The 22,645-nt window shown below is 38.2% G+C and overlaps 1 protein-coding gene across 3 annotated transcripts in view; it reads left to right on the forward strand.

Annotated features, from left to right (window-relative positions):
* CFAP97 (cilia and flagella associated protein 97) overlaps window positions 1-18,406 on the forward strand; it is a 35,640-nt gene extending 17,234 nt beyond the window's left edge. For all 3 annotated transcript variants that reach the window (XM_074822735.1, XM_074822736.1, XM_074822737.1), the window contains exons 4-6: window positions 6,455-6,717; window positions 15,633-15,783; window positions 16,499-18,406. In XM_074822735.1, coding sequence (XP_074678836.1) covers window positions 6,455-6,717; window positions 15,633-15,783; window positions 16,499-16,626 — 542 coding nt within the window. In that variant the 3' untranslated portion in view covers window positions 16,627-18,406. The remainder of the gene's footprint in view (window positions 1-6,454; window positions 6,718-15,632; window positions 15,784-16,498) is intronic.
* Window positions 18,407-22,645: the final 4,239 nt, after the last annotated feature.

Below are 22,645 nucleotides of genomic sequence, written 5' to 3' on the forward strand. Positions count from 1 at the left end.
TGGTGAAAAGCACTGTGATATAAATATCATTATTGTGAAAGTAAAAGCTCTGTCTTTCTGAATAAAAGCTATTGTAGAAAACTAAATAGCTTCAACTGAACATGTAGCAATTGCTTTAAATTTTTATTTGCTATGATTTGTCACTTGGGAAATACAATAAGTTTTTTATAAATTAAATTTTCTTCTCTTAGGGACATGTTATCTGTGTGCTCATTCATGCTGAACTATTATATTTGTAGAGTAACTGTTAAACAATATCTAAATTTAAAGTAGACTTTTAAATATATGCATAACACCCAAACTCTACAGTTGAACTAAACATGTATAGCTTTTTCACTAAGTTTTGTTTAGTTTGTATGTTCGTAGTTTGAACTAATTGTGTGCCTGTGTGTATACATATGCATCGTTTTTGCAGGTCTAGTAACTCATGTTGAGGTAGAAGAACAATTATCAGTTTATTCTTCTATTTAGAGTTTGAAAACTGATTGAGAATCTTTAAGGCTGTAAAAAGATCCAGACTTTCCCGATATCCTTAAGAAAATGCATAATTTTCGGAAAAACTAATTTCTGCACCTGTAGGGTATCTGTTGTCTTTCTCATGACATCAAGAAGTAACCAGGAGCCTGATTTAGGCATATTTAAATAGGGACAATTTATACTTGAAAAGCACATTTTCCTTTTCTTAAAAAAATATCAGATCATGAATTCTCCAAAATCCTTTTGAAAGAGTTCTGTGACATGAAATAATGGATATTTTAGGAAATATTTGTTTAGTGGTACAACAGGGAAATAGTTTTAGATTGAAACTATTAGACATTAATGAAGAACTGTAATTTAATCCTTTTGTATTTTTCAAATGTGTTATAGATGTGGTAGTGCAGCAGTATAAAACAAAACAGGCAAACTCAAAAGTGTAAGCTCTGAAGCAATTTAATGCTTTTTTCTCTACTGGGATTGAAACAGATACACTGAAACATGTGTGACTTTAATTTTAGCCTTAATGCCATTAAGACAGCTGTATCATCCTGTCCTAATGCATTTGATTTGCTAATTATCATTTGTTTTTTATGTAAGGTTTGTCCTTTCTCACTCTGCAAGGTCATTTCAGTGCTTACAAATTGCAAGCAATAAACAGCTTGTTTCTTGCTTAAGTCAGGTGTCTCTCCATGGAAACCAGCTTTCATAGAAATCCTGTGAATACCAGAGAATTTTCTTTTCCTGCTTACCAGTGCATGAGAAGTAGACTGCATATTGTGCAAGTCTTTATGCAAATGCTGCTGCTTGTTAATCCCCCTCCCCCAAATTATTGATTTATGGTCTGTCTGATGATGAAGTGATAAGTAGGATTTAGTTAAATTACTCGTTACCCTCTGATAGAGTATGAAGCTACAGGTCAATCATATTTAATTGTTCCAAGACTTACAAACCTTAAATTGTACCATTAAACTGTAGTGTTGCATCATGTTGTCATTGGCCACTGCAAAAATAGGTAACCATTCAAACACGCATTGTGATTAAAGAGTAGTGCGGGTGCATTGTTGAATAAATCATTGAAATAGCTTTGAAACTCAAATATTTGAGTTATACAACACTAACTGTACCTGAAGTATTTAATAGCATTTAGAATAAAAGCATTAACTTCGTACATGGGATCTTGATTCTTTGTGTATTGATGGTGAATTGTCCCTGGTTTTGCAGGCTTGTGCTGACTTCGCTTAGACACCTACTGCCTTTGCCATGAAAGCAATGTTGTTGCCAGTGAACAACATTGTTGTTCAGAGAGATGCTGTGTAAGTGGTGCTTTGCAGAGTGCAGGTTGGACAGATTTACAGCCAGGTAACTTGGGAAGTAGTGGAAACTGTTACTGCTGATTTCAAGTTTTGGGGTCAGAACCTTTTGCTCACTGCTTTGTTAGACTGCTACTGTGGTTTATTTGAGCATTGTTTAAGGAGTAGTGATTTTGTGGATGTCCCCTGCCTTCTGCTTGTTTTGTTAGGAACAAGCACTTACTCTGTAGTATTAGTGATCCTCTTTCAGTAAGTGATACAGTATGCATTCTGTTGCTTGTCTTTTTTTCCTACTAAACTTTAAAATCTTCTGTTGCACAGTTCCTGAGGAGATCAGTTTGCTGCGATTTCGAGAAGGTTATCTGTGGATGGGCTTAAGTCAGTTACGGTTTGTTTTGAAGTTGTGTTTGCAGCTTAAAGTCTTCCTTAACATAGATCTTCACTAAGTAAAACACAACTCTTAATTTATTAATTTATCAGCTTGAAGAGCAACAAACTAATTTTATTGTGTTATCTGATCCAATGCCTTGGCGTATTGCAGTACTATTGCTGCAAAGAGCTACTTGTGAAATTTCAAATGTGGTTTGTCCTTGGGTCGTACAGAAGGCTAACTAGAACAAGGTCAGTTGGGGAACTGAGGAAACTAGTGAGTAACTAGAGAGTTTTAGATTGCTCTTTTCACCCCAGCTCCTTGAAGAAAACTTTCTGCTGCACATGTCGTATTGGGTCTGAACTCTTGGTGCAAAATTAATGAGTCTTCTGTACAACGTATCAAGAGATTACTGGTTTTTGGCAGTCTTCTGCTCAAGTTTCACTGAATAACTTCACAGCTTCAAGAACCATCACCATGATCTTAACAATTCTTTCACTTTATTAATATGTTTCTTTTGAGTTGTGATAAACTTGATATTATCACTGTTAGCAAGCCCTTAACCTCAAGAGTTGTCAGAAAGCTGTTGGCAGTAGTAAAGCCAGTTTCTACCCTAAGTAAGTGTAAATAATAATGAGGCTAAGAATGAACAGCATACTGAAGAAAGTGAAGCATACTGAAGCAAGTCAAAAGATAAGTAATTACCTTGATGCTTATTTATCTTTTAAGCATTTTTAATCTGTTTACTGGTTATAGTTCATAGCTGCATCATAAAAGTATACACTCTCCACCAAAGTATAGCCAGTTACCTTATAGAGAATTAAAACATCCATTTTCCGGTGAAGACGTGAAACCTGTGTTTCTAATTAAAAATGTCCTCATTCAGAATGCCATTGCTTTAAATGGAATTTGACTAGTTCACACCTTTCACAGAAAGAAAAGAGCTGTCTGGAACTTGCACTGACAGTTATTCAGAAGCTTAAATGTCCCTTGTAAGAGATTGCATCACCAGTAGCACTGGTGCCACAAAGCTAGGTCAAGGCTTCAGTTGAACAACTGTTCTTTGCCACAACCTGATTTCCACTCTTACATGTGCAGATTTGTTTAACCTATGAGATGCTATGGATGTAAGGCAAAAGATGACATTATCTTTCATAGCTTCATAATAACACAATTATCAATTATGTAACATGATGTATAGTAAATATCTTCTTCATATGGTTGTTCAAATTACTTTCTTCCAGCTGTGTTCTGCAGTGCTGGTTTTGCATGTTCCCATAAGGACATAATTTATTGTTTTTTACTGAGACGTACACTGCAGCTTGATGTTATTGTGTGAATTGTGTGGCTCTAGTTATTTTCTCTGCATTTCTTTTTGTCCCTTGTAGGTGTATCCAGATGAGTTCTTATCCCAGGTTTGTCTCCAAGTGGTGTTGATGGCTGTACTAGTTTTCCCTTGAGAATAACTTACAAAATTGTAAAGATGCCTTTCAAGGCATTTATACTTCATTAACCTGTTGGTTGGCACACATGATCTGCACAAGTTTGCATTGTGTCTTGGTTTTGAGGTGATTTGCGTCTTTTCTTGACAAATCAAAACAATATTTGCTAATGTGGACAACCTCACAGTTAGAACTGCCTAGGGGCAGTTTTTGCCTATATTGGCTAGCATACTGATGGTGCAAGCTTACTAATTTCCAGAGGGATTTTTAAATTGATGAACTGTTTGGATTTTGAGTTCTGGATACTGTTTCTAAATTTCTCAAAGACAGTAACAATATTTGCTTGCATCAGTTCTGGAATAAACTCAGCTCAGGCACTGCAATTTTATTTTGTTCTGAACAAATTATAATCTGATTTAATTTCATTTTGTTCTGAAGTAAGAACACCCTCATCATTCTTTGAGGTTTTTAAGCTACTAAAGACTGCCTCAGACGTCCCTTGCCAAAAAATTGCTGATGTGGAAGTGTTTGCTGAGGAAATACTATTGCATGCCTGTTGGTTTTTTTTTTCTTTCTTTTTTTCTGCTTTGGATGCTTGTTTTGCTTGTGTGTGGCTTTTAGGGGTAAGAGTGGGGAAGGCACTGTGATAGTGGAGGAATGTGGGGAATGGCTTAAGTAAGGCATCCTTGTCTGTGTCTCAGCTCCAAAAATCTGTTTGATCTAAACTGGTACCACCATTCCTGTACCATAGATAATGCAATGGTTTGATGAGGTAATACCATGACAGCAAAGCTCTTAAAACAGTTGCCAGAAGATCTACAGCAGAGCCTTAGAAAGAAAAAGCTTAGAAATAGGTCAATAGCAAAGCTCCAGTGGAACCAATAAACATAGCTGGCTCTGGCCGAGAGTGAAGTTTACCAGTTATTATCTTACCTTGCAATTGTGCAAGTCTGTCTTGCTGTGTATTTTTAAGTGTGCATTCTTTGTTCTTTCATCTTGAAACCTCATATCCTGGTTTAATTTGTTGGATTTTTTACTGTTTTAAGCTGCCAGGCCCCAGTAACTTTTCTTCTGTTACATATGATTTTGTTGTGGTGAACAAAGTTAAATCCAGTTGGTGGCCAGTCACGAGTGGTGTCCCCCAGGGCTCGGTTTTGGGGCCACTCCTGTTTAACATCTTTACTGATGATCTAGACGAGGGGATCGAGTGCACCCTCAGTAAGTTTGCAGATGACACCAAGTTGGGTGGGAGTGTTGATCTGCTCGAGGGTAGGGAGGCTCTGTAGAGAGATCTGGACAGGCTGGAGCGATGGGCTAAGGCCAACTGTATGAGTTTCAATAAGGCCAAATGCCGGGTGCTGCACTTTGGCCACAACAACCCCCAGCAGCGCTACAGGCTTGGGGAGGAGTGGCTGGAGAGCTGCCAGTCAGAGAGGGACCTGGGGGTGTTGATTGACAGCTGGCTGAACATGAGCCAGCAGTGTGCCCAGGTGGCCAACTGGGGATGAGTCTTTTTAACCAAGTAATAAGCGATAGGACAAGAGGGAATGGCCTCAAGTTGCACCAGGGAAGGTTTAGACTAGATATTAGGAAGCGTTTCTTTACAGAAGGGGTTGTTAGGCGTTGGAATGGGCTGCCCAGGGAGGTGGTGGAGTCCCCATCTGGAGGTGTTGAAGAGTCGGGTTGACGTAGCACTGAGGGATATGGTGTAGTTGGGAACTGTCAATGTTAGGTTAATGGTTGGACTGGATGATCTTCAAGGTCTTTTCCAACCTAGACGATTCTGTAATATGCTCACTCATTTCTCTCCATCCATTAAATTTAATTTTCATCTTTCCCTTTGCAATTCCTGCACCAACATGATGTAGGATTGCTTCAGGAGCAAAGGATCAAGAAAATCACTCAGGAGATGCATTTTGTGTCTCTGAGTCATACTTTCCCAGGGTCAGTTTTCTGTCTGAAACATCATTTCTGTTCTGCCTCTCAGCTGAGACAGATACTCTAGATATCTTTGGAGCAAAGTTTAAATCTCTTTCCATGTGCAAATATCTAAGTACTAATTTATGGTTTAATTCTTGATTCTTTAAGTTACTTTTAGTCCTGGCTTCCTGAAGCTTTGTTTTCTATTGCTTGGAAAACTTCTCTGATGCTTATATTGGTGCCACAAATGATACCACTGTGATGATGATTATGTTCAGTGTTGCTTTAGTGCTGTATATTGGTAGCCCCATTAGCATATATATAAAATTGCCTGTACTGATTGCTGGTACCATAGTAACTACAGTAAAAATATTTGAGGATGGAAGTCTGAGCATATTGTGTCAGTTTAGGAGCTGGGCAAGCACACTGGTAAAGGTGGAGATCAGGGGTGATCAGAGTGAAAGCGGTGATCAGGAATACTGACCATGCAGAAGAGCTGACTGTGCACATAAGGCTGATTTATATTCTGATTTCTAAATAACAGATACACACTACACAAATACTTAGTGTCTGTGTGCATATTGGTAATTCTTCTGTATTGCTCAGTTGTTCACTGCATCTGTTCAATTCCTCTGGATTACCAATCATAAATGGGGAGGAGGGGGCTTCCTAGTGAGAAGGAAGCAGATGGCTTTTAACTAAGGCCACAATTAGACTTGATTTTTTGTGGTGAAACTTGCATAAAATCAATGTACTGAGGACAACTGAGCATCCCTGAAAAATTCAGAAATGCATAAATCTGGAATTCAGATGGGGGGAGGTGAAACGTACTTTGTTTTTTCAGGTCTGTAAATAGATGCTAATCATAGAATGCAATATTTGTATTTGGTTTGTTTTTTTTAATCTCAGTATTTTACTTTTTTGCCATTTTAAAGCTTTCCTACAGTTGGAGAAAAAAGAACAAAAACTAACCATCGATCAGCCATCTAAAGGAACAAGGAAAAATTATTCTTTCACAAATGAAGAAGTAAGACAGATTGATCGGGAAAACCAAAGGTTGCTAAAAGAACTGTCCAGACAGTCTGCAAAGCCAAGAAGAAGTACCACATTGAAGAAATCAGCTGTACCGCCTCCTAGATTGTACCACAGTGCCCTCAACAGGCAAAAGGAGCAGCAAAGAATTGAAAGAGAAAACCTGGTAAGTTTTGAGAACTGATGTGAATCAGTAAATTGAGAAGGACTATTTGATTCAGATGACCTACTGTTAAATACTTACAAAACTGATAAGGCAGCACTTGGAGCTTTATTGCAGTAAGTCTGCAATGAATTTTCATTACTACGCTGTTTGCATAATTGTTCATGTGGTTTTGGGCAGGGGGGAAATGATGCTTTTCTCAGATGAAAATAGATTTTAGTTTGAGTTTGCTCTGCTTTAGTATCCTTCAATTTAAGAGGAACAACCATTATTGTTAACATGCTCATAACTTTGGATAGCAGTCTGAGTATTCATCCGGCTTCATGCATCATGATTACTAGTCTCTCAAGAACAGTCTTGCAAAAATAAAGGAATCAATATAATAGCATCAAACCCACTGTATTTGAAATACAGAGGATACAATGTGAATGTCGGTTTTGGTTTTTGACTCATTTTATAGCTATCCATCTCTCAATATTTGTAGTGCTCTGCTTGTCACAATATTTGAATGTAATAACAATCACAGTAACTTTAGTGGAAAACAAAAATTCAGACTCATAAGGATGTTGGCAGAGTTGTCAAATGAAAAAAAAAATATTGGTTTGAATAAGATATTTTTAGTGATTGAATTGTAGTACATATGACATTTTCATATCTGCTAGTTGTTCATTAGTGTGTTTGAAAAGGAGATAAATTTTCCAAATATTTTAACTACTTTATAGCAGAAGTAATTCACTTTTTTCTTCTGTGTAAGTGTAGGTTGCAATTTCCTTTCATATAGACAGAGATATAGATTTAGCATGGAGAAAGTCTGATTGACCTGTTTGGGGAAAATCTGTTAGGTTTTAGTTCTTCCAGTTTTCAGACATCTAGATTGTTAAAACTTTTCGAAGTAGGAAACTTTATCCTCAGCTTCACTAGACTGTGGTTGACCAAAAGAACATCACACACGGAAAGAACTTGGCATAAATACTTGTGTGATACTGCTCACTGTTTGGGGAAGAAAAGTTTTTAGGCTTTGGTGTTTTTAGGTTGGTAGGAGGGCTTTCTTCATGTGTTGTGGGGAGCTTTTTTTTGTTGTTTCTTGTTTATTTTAAACGTTGAAAGCAGGATTTGCTCTTCCACATGAACCTTGATAATAGTGTGTTCGTAGGCTGTGGGGAGGAAGTGCTGTATCACAGTCATGATCTAATAGTAGTATGCTGTACTACTGTTTTGCTGTTCGAGGATGCCAATTAAACTCAGACACCAGAGTGAAAAGAGTAGGCTTATTTTGCTGTTAATAATTAAAGGTTATAACCAAGTAATACAGAAAATAAGCAATAAGAAAAATACTGAATAGTACAGTTAATTATTACTACATATAGTTAACTATAGAAAATAAGAATAAGCAAGGTAATGCACCTACACAATAGGGAGAATAGTGATTAAGAAAGATACATCACCACTTGCATACATTACCAACATCCAGATCTACAGTGGCTGGGGAGCCCCTGTTACAGCGAGGATTTGGAGAGCCTTTCCCTGCAGGTGGGAATTCCTACGCGATGTGTCCATCCATAGGTGAGGCATCCAAAGTCGCAGCAAGAGGGTCCAGCCTTACATACCAAAAATCAGCAAGTCGGGATGACTTGCACCTTTGTTTTGAGCGGAAACATCTGGTTTCATTCTCTGTTGGATTCCACCCAAAGCCTGGCCAGGGCTCGGGGGGGAGAACCAAGGGAGTTTCTAACAAGGCCAAACACTTGGGTTCTCAGCCTTGAACAAGGCTAAACGAAGAAAGTTGGATACATTCTTGCAGCATTTCATCCTCACTACATCCTCACTGTCTAAGCTACATATTTCACTAGTGAGCGTACATATTTCGTTAATGATCAGATACTAATTAATTAACGCTAATGGTAATACAGATTTTACTAATTAGCAGATACTAATAATGGATATCGTTTGGTTGTGAGGGTCATCTAGAGGTCAACTTTGTTTCGGGGCCTATTATTCAGGCCCTAGCACTACAACTACGTAACAATAGATGATTGCTGTTAATTAATGTATGTGATATTTTACAATACACTTCTGTTTACTCAAAGCCACAAACCTTTTCTCTTATGATATATTGCAACATTGTGTCTAAGAATGTCTTGCCTTTGCAACTTTTGGATCAAAAATTCAGCAAACCTAAACACATACAGTCATTTCACACGTTGTTGTTTTAATACATGCTAGAGATTAATGGTGGTTGCTTGTAGTCTGAGAAATAATATCCTTCATTTACTTATTCATTTATGCTTTAGTTGTTGTCATCAGCAAGATGTTTGACATCAGAATCGTTCCTTAGAATTTATGTTATGACATCATGATATTTATGACTCTCAAAACATTTAGTTTATTCTTTTCCCTAAACTCAGGATGATACACTCTGCTCTTCTTTTTGGAAGAGTGATTCATCAGTACAGCTCTTACGTTTTGTTTAACATTACTGTCATTTTTGAGCAATTCTGTATACTTTTTTATTCTGTTTGAAGTGTATGTGCACCCAAAGCATTATGGTTGTAATATTTATTGATTTTTCTAGCACTACCTTTTGGGTTTACAAGTATGACATATTTTTCTCAGAGACTGTAAATGAAAGAGCTGCCCTACCCTGCCCATTGATGAGGTTCTTTTGCTTTATGTAGCTAAAAGTATGTGCTTTATGAGCTTGTTATTTTCTTCTGGTCAACAGTTTTCTTCACCTTTCTAGACTGAAGAGCTGGAATTCCATGGAACTTCCTTATCAATCTTCTGTTACTTGACAAGAATTTTTTTTTATGGAAGGCCTGAGATACTGCATACTATGCTACTCGATACACCTTTGAAATGTTTGTTGGAGAAGGATGCAGGGTTTTGTAAATAATTCAAGAACAGAAATCTACAACAGAAGCCTGTGCAGGAGGTTAAAGAGTTCTGATGCAGAGATTTATTTTTTTTTCCCCCTGTTTGCTTACAGTTTTCATAATTTCTTGTCCTGAGGTTAACACCTTGTCTAGGGAAAACTTTCACTTGTTCCATTAGAACATTCTTGGAGTAATGCCTATATTTATGGTTATCAGAAAGACAGCTTGATTTCTGGTGCATCAGAGGTGATGCAGGGAAAGTAATTAAAATATTAGGAAATTAGAGAGGAATCTAAGTGGTTTGGTGCTCTGGCTTTGTGAAAGAGTGCGAGGTACAGGGCATATATGTTGCTCCCACAGACTCTGCTAGAAAGAGCTGTGATGGAATAAAAAGGTGCATTGTTTGGAAGAACAGTAGTTATAAAATAGTAATTGACAATTTATGGAAAACGCACAATTAGCAAAATAAATCACTGTTAAAATTAATGTCAGAATTTTGTACTTGCTGCTTTTGACTGTGTGCTTTCATAAGTGGAACAACCTGCTTTTGATTGCTTATCTGAGCTATCAAGACTAGAGTGCATCTCTTGCCAATAGAGGATGCTGCTGATTCAGAAAACATTCCACTCTTGTCTTTGAAGATACCTCAACCCTGTCTCCTCTCCAGCGGAAAGGGAAATAAGTGTGACTGATGTGTTACTTTTTTCCCCTGTCTGCTTATATGTGTGTGTGTCTGTTGACATATTAATCATTATTTCTGCCAGTATAAATAAGGTACTCAACTTCATAGACTGGACACTATACATGATTTAAACTTTTAATGGTTTATTGTGTGATGCAAAAATCTATATTGGTATATACAGGTAAGTATTTGGGGACCTTGAAATACAGATTTACAACCACCACACCATTCTTCAGTCACTTCATCTAAACTTAGAACTAATTCATATCTCTGAGATATGAGCTGCTGTGTTCAGCTAAGTTCCTAGGGAAAAAAATGCCCTTTTGAATTCACACTGGAAGATCTCAGCAGGTCTGGGACAGCAGTTCTCAAACCTTAGATCAATGTGAATGAGGGTGTTCTCCTTTTCTGTGGTTATTTGGACTTCCCACACATCCCTGTGCATTCTTCCTACCCCGTGCTATTACGGCTCACTGCACATAACACTCCATGTTGTTCATTCCCCCACCTCATACTCCCTAAAGTGTACCCTAAGCCCCAATAGATCCAACTCTGATCCCAGTTCCAGTATAGTCACCCTCCCACACAAATAATAAAAATCACTTACTGTATTTCTCTGCAAGGGCTGTCTTTCTCTGTTTACCTACTTGGTTCCCTGAGTTGTCTGTGCTGCAGATGCCATTCATGCTTCTCCCCACCACTTGCTCTAGTCATTGTGGCCTCTACCAGCACAAAGATCCTTCAGCAAAACCGTTTCACTTCTCTTGCAGTCTGGGCTGCCTTTGTCTTGCTGGCAAACCTGAACCTCCTTTAGGAATGCAAGTAGTATACTGCTATAAATGAATGTATATTCATTTGTGTCTGCTTGATTTAATGGTGCTGTTGAGCTGTGGTAATTGGGTGGGAAGAAGAGGGCAAGGGAAGGATAGTGCCTCTGGTCATCCCCCTAACTGGCTGCCACCACATACTAAGAATATACCTTATCTTGAGCCACAGCCTGCAGTCGTGTGCTGCGCTGCACCTGCCCTGCCATCTGTGTCATGCTGCAACCAGGGAGATCACTTCTAGGCATGGAAAGAAACAGGAGGGGGAAGGCAATGGTTTATCAGGGTTGTGCCTGGGCACCTTGTACTTCCTCCCTCAATGTATTCTGCACTGCTTTTTTCTCTTAACTTCCCTTTGTCCTGTCTCCAAGGTCTACCTGCAGAGTCTGAGAGCATCAGGCCTCAGATGCTGCATACTTTGGGGTTGTAGAAAGGTTGTTTGGCCTTACTGGTCTCAGTCTGGAGGAAAAAGTGTAGGGAGTGCGGTTGTGAAAGAGAATGTTGTCTTTGGGGTCACCTTAGGAGCTCAGAAATATTAGTGTTGGGTTGGTGGCTCCTTAGAAACTCAAGCACTCAGGGTTTTATAAGGTATTTTCACTTACTTCAAAGCCATTGTATGCCAAGACTAAAGACAAATGTTGGTAGTTCCTGAGATTACAAAGTGCTGGGGGGTGGGGTGGGGAAGAGTTTCCATGGCCCTCTCATCAGGAGAAGCTGTCAGGATGTGGGATTGGCATGCAGATGTGCCTGGCTAAAACATACTACAGTATGGTGCAAATATAGTGCAATTCTGTGATCACAGTATTTAGACCATAGGCTCTTTGTGGTCAGATTTTTTTTGTGGTCTGCCGATTCCTGACCCAGACTTGAGACTCCTGAACACTGTTGTGGTAATTGTAATAGACTGACTAAATGACAGGTTCAAGGAAAGTGTTGATTATTTTGCACACTGCTCAATTTTGCTTTTTTTTTTTTTTGTACTCTTAGCCTACTTTCTTTGTGGTGACACTAGCCAGTAAACTTGATAGCTGTCCAGTTTAATAGACTTTTCTGTAGACTGAAGAACTTCCAATAAGTTTTTTGAAATCTAGACTTTGTCAGGTTAGAACTAATTAATGCAACTGACAATTGAAGAGAAGTACAAATACTGTATTGATAAGAACAGAAAGCTGTCCTTGAATGCACTGTTACCTACTTACCCTCCCCCACCTGGACTCTGCAAAGGGACAGTGTGGTCACTAACATCACTGACATTAGAGGAGGCATAATATAAATAAAATTGAACAGCTGTCAGGGCGTACTAGTCAGCTGGTTAGGATTCAAAGGAGGTGAAACCGAAGCCTTCATGCATTTAAAAAGCAAAGTAAAACAAGAGAAAGTAACATTTTTTACCTTCTCTCTGTAGTCAGTTTAGGAGTGCTGCATTTTTCAGTCTGTTGTTCGTTCTTTTTCAACATAGCTGCAGAAAACTTTGTACTGATTTTTTTTTTTTTTTTTCTTTTCCTTCTTCTGACAGAGAGTATTAGAATTAGCTATAGGGTTCTCCTGATATGCCCAAATTGAATTAGCAGCATTTATCTTGGCCCTTTATATAGCACCAATCTTTTGATACAGTGTCGGATTCCTTTGTTCTCCCATTGTTGGCAATCTGATGTTTCCTTCTGTCACTGACAATATGTATTTTAGTGTCTTTATAGATACTAATCTGTGTCTAGATGCCTAGGTTTGTAAAGGATTATCCTATTCCTAGAACGTAATCATGCAGCTACACCTTCTGTGACTTTTTTTTCTTTTTTTTTAATATTAATATTCTACTTTTATTGTAAAAAATTATAATAAAGTAAAAGAAGATGGGGGAAATGGAAGCCTTGGGAGGCTTTTTTCAAGCTGGGAGGTCATCAGTGTTATGATATTATATATGTTTTGAGCTTGAATTAAAAGCTCTGCGGAGCTACAATGCAATTAGAGCAACTAATGACATTCCTGCTATTGGTGTCTGTTACTCAATTTTTTTTACTCCTTAAATCTGATTTGGAACATCTGTTTGGTTCCAAACACCTGGATTATGTTGTGTGATCTGATTCTTTGGTCATTAAGATCAATGATTAAATTTCTATTTACTTTAGTGGTGCAGGGTTAAAGCTTCAGAGTTTTAGCACTTCAAAAGAACAAGGAAAGTGCCAATGTTCTTCAGTCCATTTCTCAAAAGGAGAACATAATGAAAGAATTAGTAAATTTATATGTGTAATTGAAAAAGAACATCTGTTCAAGGTGCTTGTAACATTGTACAAGGTAGTTCCTTGGTTAAGGACCTCAAGATTTTAGGGTTGGTAATAAAAACATAAGAATTAGATTAGTTCTGTGTTACAGATTTAGTCCATCAGGACTGCCATTTCAGTGTGTTAATGAGTTCATTTCTGTACCCGGCAGGCTGTTCTCCAAACTGCAAAATTCACAGCTGCAAATAGCTTGTAAATTAACATCCTCTTGGTACAACTCACAGCAGAGGGCAAGGGAACCACAGGTGCTATTCTCTCATTCTCTAGAAGAGCTTTTCTTGAAGCACTTCTGCACCACAGAATCTGTATCTGCTCTTCCCGTAGCTCAGGGCTGTATCAAGTCCGGTGTAAACTGTTCAGAAAGTAATGTTTTAGTACTGAGAGGTGTCTCTTTTTGCTTTAGTAATTGGGAATTGATACTTGTCAAAATACGGGCATGAAAGCAAAAGCATAGAACTGTAATTAAACTAGAATAAAGCAGGCATATATAAATATGTTCAGAATCAAGCTTGAAACTACTGCAGTGTTAAGGTGTGCAAATTCTACGAGGCTGGTAGAGTTGGAGTGCAGACTTGAAACATGCTTGACTTGCATAAGGAAGTCACTTCTGCAATTTACCTGATACATTTGTAATTGAACTGAATATATTGAGAGCTTCTATTTTTAATATTGAAGGTAAATAAGTGGTCTCTGCAAGTCTAAATGTATGTAGTTGTATTAGGAGATGCAGATGAAGTTGTGAGTAAAATGTTGAATGTAACATTTAGAGACAAGTCTGCTATTTCATGTTCTGCAACTGGCTTTAGTGAAGAGCTATTTCTAGCTGAAGTCCTTCCTTTGACTTTTGCTTACTTCGGTATTTCCACTTGATGATGAACTGACTGGCACTTGATGCAAACACTTGTGACATATTAAGTCTGAGCCAAAATCACTTGTCCTTTCTCTCTTGTGCACTCTGTGCAGGTTTCCAGTGCCCATGCATAAACTACCAAGAATTTGTAGGTTCCTATTACAGCTAGACAATGACAACTGTCATCCTGTGAACACTATACAATTTCCTAAGTCACTTTCTGTAAATTTTTTTGTTCTTAAAAAAAAAAAAAAAATCGGTACCTGATTGGGAGTGGGGAAGAATGATCATTTCATACAAAGTGCAGTTTAATGGCTATAGAGACAGATTCTTGACTTCTACCATGGAAGTGTGCATCTAGACAATACATCCTTATTAACAGAGGTATTTTTAGTACTTTGGAGGCTCATGTAATCCCAGTCTGCATTGTCTTTCATTGATAGGATGCACGTCATAACTCTGACCAGCAATGGTTGTGTCCTTGCTGAATGTATTGAAATTCGTCAGTGGAGGGAATGTATAGATCTATGCGAGACACACACTGGAGGCAAAATACATTAAAAATGTGAAGTTGTTAATTGGAAGTTGTATGTAGCTGGGTACTTTCAAATTTGTCCTGCCATCAGGTTGTTTGGGGTTTTTTTTGGTGGTGTTTTTTTTTTTTTTTTACATAAGGGATATTTATTAATCCAATAAATCCTGTTTCACGTAGAAGTAGTTACGCAGAATGGGAAACTGTCTTACAAATACTATGTAAGTAGCTGTTCTAATTTAATGCTTGCTGCATGATTGCCATGGTTAATCTCAACAAGAGGAAATGATGTCTGTAACAAAAATTTCAACTAGAATCTCTTAAAACTACATCATGGATAAAACAAATAGTGTCTGGTGGATGTTTGTGCTTTCCTTTTGACATTACTTTCACAGAACTGAGGTCAGTAATTCTCTCTGGTGATCCTGTAGGGCAATATAAAATGATGTAAGTGTGTTTGCAAAGCAAAGATTAAAAAAACCCTCAACTTCTTATCCTTCTGGAAATTTAGAAGAGAGGAGTAACCAAAGGTAGGATTAGAAGAGCGCAGCTCATTTTCTCACCACCTTTCCTATTGCCAAACAGATGTGTTGTTTCAAGATGTTATAAAGTACAGAGAACTATGGTGTACTAGAGATGTACTCAACATAGAACTGATGATATGTAAGGGATAGTTACTGTTTGTGTCACCCTATAACACTGAGAGAAGAGTTGAATGTGAGCAGAACAGCCTATGCTGGTCACCAGTGAAGGAGCTTGTGTTGTGCAATGCTAAAAATTTGGGGGTTTTTTTCAGTTCCAATAAAAAAATCAATTTGTGAATGTTTGTTTTGTAGCTTCTTGTTCATTCTTTCTTGATATTTTTCTCTGATATTAAGGCTTTCCTGAAAAGACTGGAAGCAGTGAAACCAACAGCTGGTATGAGGCGTTCTGAACAATTGATGGACTATCAGCGCCAGATGAGTTACCTAAGTTCTTCACCGTCTGTAAGAAGAGGAAAATCTGCTTTCAGCCAGCTTAGTCCTTCAAGTAAGTACTTTGAAGTTGAAGATTCTTGCATTTCTTTGCATGTGTTTATCTCTTTATAATTCAGAATTGTGAAGCACTTACTGCTAAGAATAGCAAGTAAGTTCCTTTTTCTGTCTTAGATTGATCATTTATCACACAGAAATCATTATATTTTTTTGAATCATACCAAAAGTATGGTGACTGTATGAATTGTTTACTTACCATCCTAAATTTCTAATAAATTATCTTATTAATCATCTTTTCCAAGAAGGTCAAAAAATCCCTCTTGTAAAGAAATATTTCTCGTTTTGCCAGTACCCTTTACTGAAAGGAAAAGAGAAAGGGAAAAACAAACAAAAAAACCCCCAAAACCTAGAAGAAAGCCCAACACAAAATCCCCAAAGAAGGTTCAAACTGTCATTCAGAAAATATAAATCTACTGATAGTAGCCTTGTTTCTCTTAGAAATTGTGTGTGTAACATTTGGAAGTAGATCGTGTGTCCCCATAGATCCATACATGTTGGGTTAAAGAACCACAACACTATGGCATAGGCTTGAATTCTTTGTCCTGACGGTTTACAAACAGCTCATAGCATTTTGGGTTTGTATTCAACTTAGTGTGATTTGTTTATTTCTGGAAACTATGGTAATGAGTGTTGCAGTATTAACACAGTGTGAAGTTTTCTGTTGTACCAAGCATAAGCATGCTCATTCTTTTTTGTGTGTGTGTTAACAGGGGGCACTTCAAGAGCATCCAATGTACCAAGTACAGTGAGCCAGAGGAACGAAAAACCTGTGTCTGATTCAGCCAGTGGGGCATTACAGAGACCTAAACCCAGTAATGTTCGTGCTGCTTGGTTATAAGTGCATTCTTTGCCTTGCATTCTGAGATGATCCTCAGACTTCGATTTTTAGTGCTTTTGTAAATTCTATGTGCAAAAATATCTTCTGCATTGTTCAGTGATTAAAATGCATTGCATATTATATAATTGCTTATAAAACGGTTTTAAGTGAACACTTTCACTTCAGTGTTTTCCATGACAGGAAGAACTTACGAAAGAGAAGGAGATATTTAAATGGACAAGTTAAATAGAAATTGCTAATTATTATTTTATTCTTAAATCATAAGTGGGATTTGTATCTGTAACATGGAAGGGCAGAACTGCTGCACTACAGGTGCAAGATGTAAAGAAAATCTTTAATAATATTTTGAAATATTGCATTAAACTCGAAAGCATATGCTTAATTCCTAGATTGTTCTTGTTTTTCATCCTGGCTTTAGGTAAACCTTCTAAACTTTGTGGGTCAGGTTCTTATGACTGAAAGAATCTTCTTTCTACAGTAGCATGAAGGGGTGAAGAGCAGATTGTGTATTCCTGTGTGGTTACCTAGAATACTGAGGCTGCAGAAGATGTTCTGCCACTCTTGCACTCCAGGTGTTGAACATTTGTTTTGTACCCAAGGCTGTGTCTCTCCCAGATTTAAAACAATTTTGGAAGTTCTATTGGGACCTTTATGTAGGAAAGAAACATCTGATGCTATTTGAAAAAGAGTAAAGACTGAAGTGAGTAACAGTTTCAGATTCACTCTAAACAAGTCTTAAGTTTTAGTTACTTCTCAAGCTAGAGAAGAGTAAGCAAGGGAAATATTTCAAGGCCCTGCTTTTGCAGATCCTTGCCCTTCTTGGTGGGGAGACATAAACTTGAGCTGCAGGAAATTTGGAACATCTGATTTTGAGTGCGACTTCTAGCTAGGATTTAAAAAAAAATTAAACTAAAATCTTGTCATGCGTCATAACCTGTTTTTTAATGTCATGTTCATACCAAATATTTACAGTAGTGTCAGATAAGCTTCAGTAGCAACATCCATTTAGAAAGGGAGCAAAATTTAATGGAATTGGCGATTGCAAATAGTAGGTGGTATGCTTTATTTCTATACATAAAGGCAAACTTACAGTGAGCTTATTTTGTAGGACTGTAGTCTTATGAAGAGCATAAATTGTGATGCCACTATCCCTGGATATTGCTGGAACCCTGCTTGCTTCCTCAGCTTCTTCCCAGGAGAGATACAGGAAATCTCTTTGTATTATGCATAAAGAAAAAAAGCTGTATTCAGTAATGCTGGGTCTTAGCCCTGTGAAAAGGAAAGTTTATTATTCTTTGCTCGTGCTTGCATGAGGGCTTAGGCTTTCAGGTATTCTGCATTGTAACAAACTTTTTACTTGGTCCTGTGTGATAGTTTGGCAGAGCTTCTGCACCTGGTGACCTGCGGATCAAATTTAGTTGTTTAGCAATATTTGAACTTCTAACTTTAAGCAGCATTGTGGCAAACAGATTTTTATTGCAATTATTTCTCATTGATGGGGATTGTAAGGAATTTTTTGCATAGTGCTGCTGTATTTATTTGTACTATTGTGCTAATTAAAATTATTCGCTATTTAAAGATTCTTGTCCTTGAATGTGAATATCAGGGTCACAGTTTAAATAGATTTGAATGTTCATATGATAATTTTTTTCTGTGAAGGAATTCACAAAATGGCTTACTTTTAATCGCTTCATCTTACTTTATTTAACTTTGGTATGAAAGACTGTCAATTTTGTATGTCATTTTTGTAAATCATAAGAAATAAAATATTTAACGTGAATTGTTTGTCATTGCAGTGGCTTCTTTCAGAATTTTATAATTGGTATTAAAGTGCAGAGGAAGTCATGGGAGAAGTGTGTTGTACTACACGTAGTGGAGGAAAAATGCAAAGAATCAGTTTATTCATTGATACGCTTGACCTGTTAGTGACTTTGGTGTGGGTTTTTTAAAATAAGCCATATTGAAGGGTCTTCATTAAGTTAGATAATCTCATCAAGATTTTTATAACAAAAAATCCTGTTTCTAATAGACTTGTTTTCTGTCTCTTTTGTAAGCTGCCACTTTATGTTCACTTCTACTTTTTTCTTTTTTTTTTTTTTTTTAACCCCTTCCAGAAGATCTATTTGAAAGAAAAGTGCAAGCTGTTTTGCTTCCTCCTTCAGTGAACTGCCACACTGGTTTGACACGTGGTTTCAGGTAGGAGCCAGTCTCCCTGCTGAAGTGACAGGATTGCCAGTTTGGGTGACAGCACTGGTGTGTTGATCTTACTACTGTGAGCAATGGCCTGCGATGCCTCTATCATGTTTTTGCTCTGAAAGTGTCCCTGCCTCATTGTGGGCTCCGTTTCTTCCAGGATAGGGTTCTGCTGTGTAGTCTTTTTACAATACTGAAGGTCTTAAAGAAGGCCCTAGCTCAGATCACTGACTGAGAAGAGCAGGGAGTGATGATGTATCCCTGTCTGGATAGGTGACATCTGAAGGGCAGTTTTCCAAGCAGACCACTGAATCCTTTAGAGCTCAGTTTTGATCCCAGCAAAGCTAAGAGACTTAAGCTAATTTGGAAGAATCACACAAGGCCGTTCCTCATATGGAATGTATAGGCTTTCCCCTGTGCCAGATTGCTTGCAGTCTTTACTAAAGATCCTGAGGCATCTTTGCTGTCATCCTGCCACTCAGATGGGGGTTTGTCTGATTGTCCTAAATCAAATGGCTGTCTGGATTTATGTGGCTTCTGTGATATATGTAGACTTCACACTGGACTGTATTTTCCTGATTGTCATCTAATGAGTTTCAGAATAAACCCCTGTAAAAAGCCTGAGATGCTTCCTTCTAACAGGTAACCAGTAACACTTTTACCCCAGTTCTTTTTCTTGTTATTCATGGTCAATAGATAAAAATAAGCTCCTGTTTTCCCAACCTCGGTACCTCAGTGAGTCCTCTGGTAAGTGAGAGCTTGTGCTTTTCCCTTGGGTCTGCACATCAGTGTGGTCTAGATGAGGGCAGTGAGGTCACTTGCATCAAGCTGCCTAGCTGCACGGTCATGATCATCATATGCAGGCAATAATTATTGTGATATATCAACAAGAAAATGGCGGGAGAGGGGAAGGCTTCTTGAGCATCGAAGTGGTATATCTTATGAGCCAGGTACACTGGGCATCAGGTGCAATCTTTGTGGTGTTTACCTGCTCAAAGTCTTGAGCAAAATAGCAGATGAACCACGTCATTTCTACCTGATGAATGAGAAACATAGAAATAAGAGCTGCATCTGGAGCCTTCTTCCAGGACTGAAATTATGTTGAGGTCATATTCTTTCAGATACCAGCAGGGATTGCTAATGCTAGTTTGCCTTCAGGATGCATGGTTCTAATACCTTGGTCAAGAAAGCTGCTGTATGTCTCCTGGCCAAGGTGAGATAGGATTTGGTAACATTGATCCTTGTAGCTGTCACTTCTGGTTCCAGGACTACCTATGTTATTCACTGCAGAGTCCTAAAATGCTGTTCTCCATGATTTTTATTCCAGGCTCTGATTGTGTACAAAAATCAGTCCTCTCCACTGTATTATGTGGTCAGAGCTTGGAACAAAAATGGCAGGTCTCAGTTCTCTCCACACAGTGGCTCCTAGGACTAGAACTTGCTATTGAGAAATTTTGCTGGTTTAAAGCAAGAGGGCCTTCACAGGGGGAACGCAGGTGACTTGAGTTTTGCCACCTGGGGCATGATGCTTCTTTCCCTGACCTCCTAGGTTGGTTACCGGTACTCTCCATCTCCAGCTGAGATTATCCAGTAATCCTTAAACTGTGGCATTCCTGCAGATGGATTTTGGACAATTTAGCAAGGTTTTTCAGCAAGGTTTTTCCCTTCTGCTGTGCTTCTCACCATGTCTTAAACTCTTCCCTGTGGCTTTTAAAGAACAGATGTCTGCTCCTTCCATGATGAATGTAGGGCAAAGAGTGGAGGCTATCACCTTCAGAAAGGCAGGGAAAGCTCCATCTGCTGCCATAGATGCTCCCCCTCCCACTCTCTGCAGTAGGTTATGCTCTTCAAAGACAGATTTATCTGTCAGACTCGCCTGAATTTCCTAACTTCATCTCATCCAAAAGATGAGTACACCTCAGTTCCCTCCCCAGGTAGTGTCCTTTCAGAGCTGGGTAGTACAGTATATGCTAGATGGCAGGTGAGCTTTGTCTTTTTGTATTAGCAGGTTGTATTACCAGGCTATTCAGAGCAGGTTTCCCAGTGTTAAAGTGTGAGATGTAAGGGAATAATAGTTTTGAGCAGGTTTTTGCCTGCATGGTTTGTGACTATTGCAAAGGTGCGAAAGGATTGGAGCAGTGCTATCAATTGTCTGTGACAACTGGAGTTCAAGTAGCAATTAGAGACTATCTGTGAAGTCTTCTGTTTTTCAACTTTGCAGAGCTGATAGCTGGAGATTAGGTTACACTTTCAGCAAGTGTTCACTGAGTGTGAGGGACTCAGTGCAGAGCTGCTTTCAGGTGAATGGTTATTTCATTGACAGTTTTGAACTCTGACCCTGAGTATCTTTATGGAGAGTACTGCCTGGAATCTGCCACAGGCTCTGCATGTGCATAAGCATTCAGGCAGAAGTAAGGAGTCATCTACCTGTCAGTGTTTTCTGTATGTATTATTTCATGTATTGTCTCTTCCCCCAGTGGAATTTTCCTGCATTGATACTACTTGTTCTCCTTTTTAATAGCCTTTACTCCTCCTTTGTTTTGCCTTTTTTTTTTCCTTTCCTTTATGCTCATCTGAAGTTTCTTTTGCTTCCTCTTAATTCTCTTGTTGCTCATTCATACGTAACACTTCCCCCTAAGGTTTGGTCCCTCTGCATACTGCAATCTGTCATTGTCTCTGGTATCTTTGTAGCAAACTCAGATCTTCTCTAAAACATTCAAATGCCATATGCAACCTTGTCAGTGAGGTAAATATGAAATGAACAGTTGCAGTATGTTAGCAGGCTTCTCATAAGGAACCATTAATGTGTGGAAGAAGGAGAAAAGGAAGGGGAGAAGCAGGCAGGTAAAACTTCTAACAAAGATTACTGCAATAATAAGCACTTTGTGAAGAAAATCTTTCTACTGTTTTTCAAACTTATGCTTCAATAGGTTGCAACCCTCATTATTTACTACTGGGAAGAAAACAGACCTGGTATCTAAAAAAGCATGTTTAAGACAGTGACCGTGAAAGAAAGGAGATGAAATGATCAGGCCAGATTGAAGAGACACTATCATCAGACAAAATAAATAAATTTAGGTAATTTAAAAATAGACTGTTGATAATTTCTGGACCATTTTTTTCCCCAAATGCTTCAGTTCTTCAGGTGGCTAGATGCTGCTTCTAGATACTGTTTTAGTAGCTTGCACCTGCCTTCAGGGAGAATGGAGCTGCTGGTCTGAATCTGTAGCAGACACAGCCCATCATGCTAAGTGACAGAACTAGGACTACCTGCATCTGACAATAAATTAATTTCAAATATAGGAAAGGAATAATTGGAAGCCATACATATAAAGTAGTAAAAGATGCAGCTGAAATAAAAGCTTATTTGAGTATTACTTGCTTAGTCCTACCCCTTTTCCTAGGTGGTTATATAGCAAACATTTGTTCATGTGTAGTCTACCTGAACCACTGAAATAGACACAACTCACTTTCCCTCCTTTGCCTAATTAGAGCCTATTTTTCACTGAGTTCCCAACCATGAAGCATCTAAAGTATTGATCATGTTCTGACCTCACTGGTAATTAATAGTTCAAGTTGTTAATAATGGTGTAGTTGGAAGTATACTTATTAAAATACTCAGAAGCATTCCATTCTAGAATACATTTTCAGGTAAAATAAGCAGCAATGACTTCCCTATCAAATGAAGACATGGAAGAATTATCAAAGCAGGGAAGAGCAAATGGTGGTTTATCTGTAAGACAACTAGCTGTAGTACCCTCAAGCTGAATCCACTTGGTTTTGTTATTGTAGAATAACAAAGGCCTGTTGAAAAAAAAACTCGAGG

The sequence above is a fragment of the Strix aluco genome, chromosome 4, assembly GCF_031877795.1.
Source record: "Strix aluco isolate bStrAlu1 chromosome 4, bStrAlu1.hap1, whole genome shotgun sequence".
Lineage (NCBI taxonomy): Eukaryota > Metazoa > Chordata > Aves > Strigiformes > Strigidae > Strix > Strix aluco.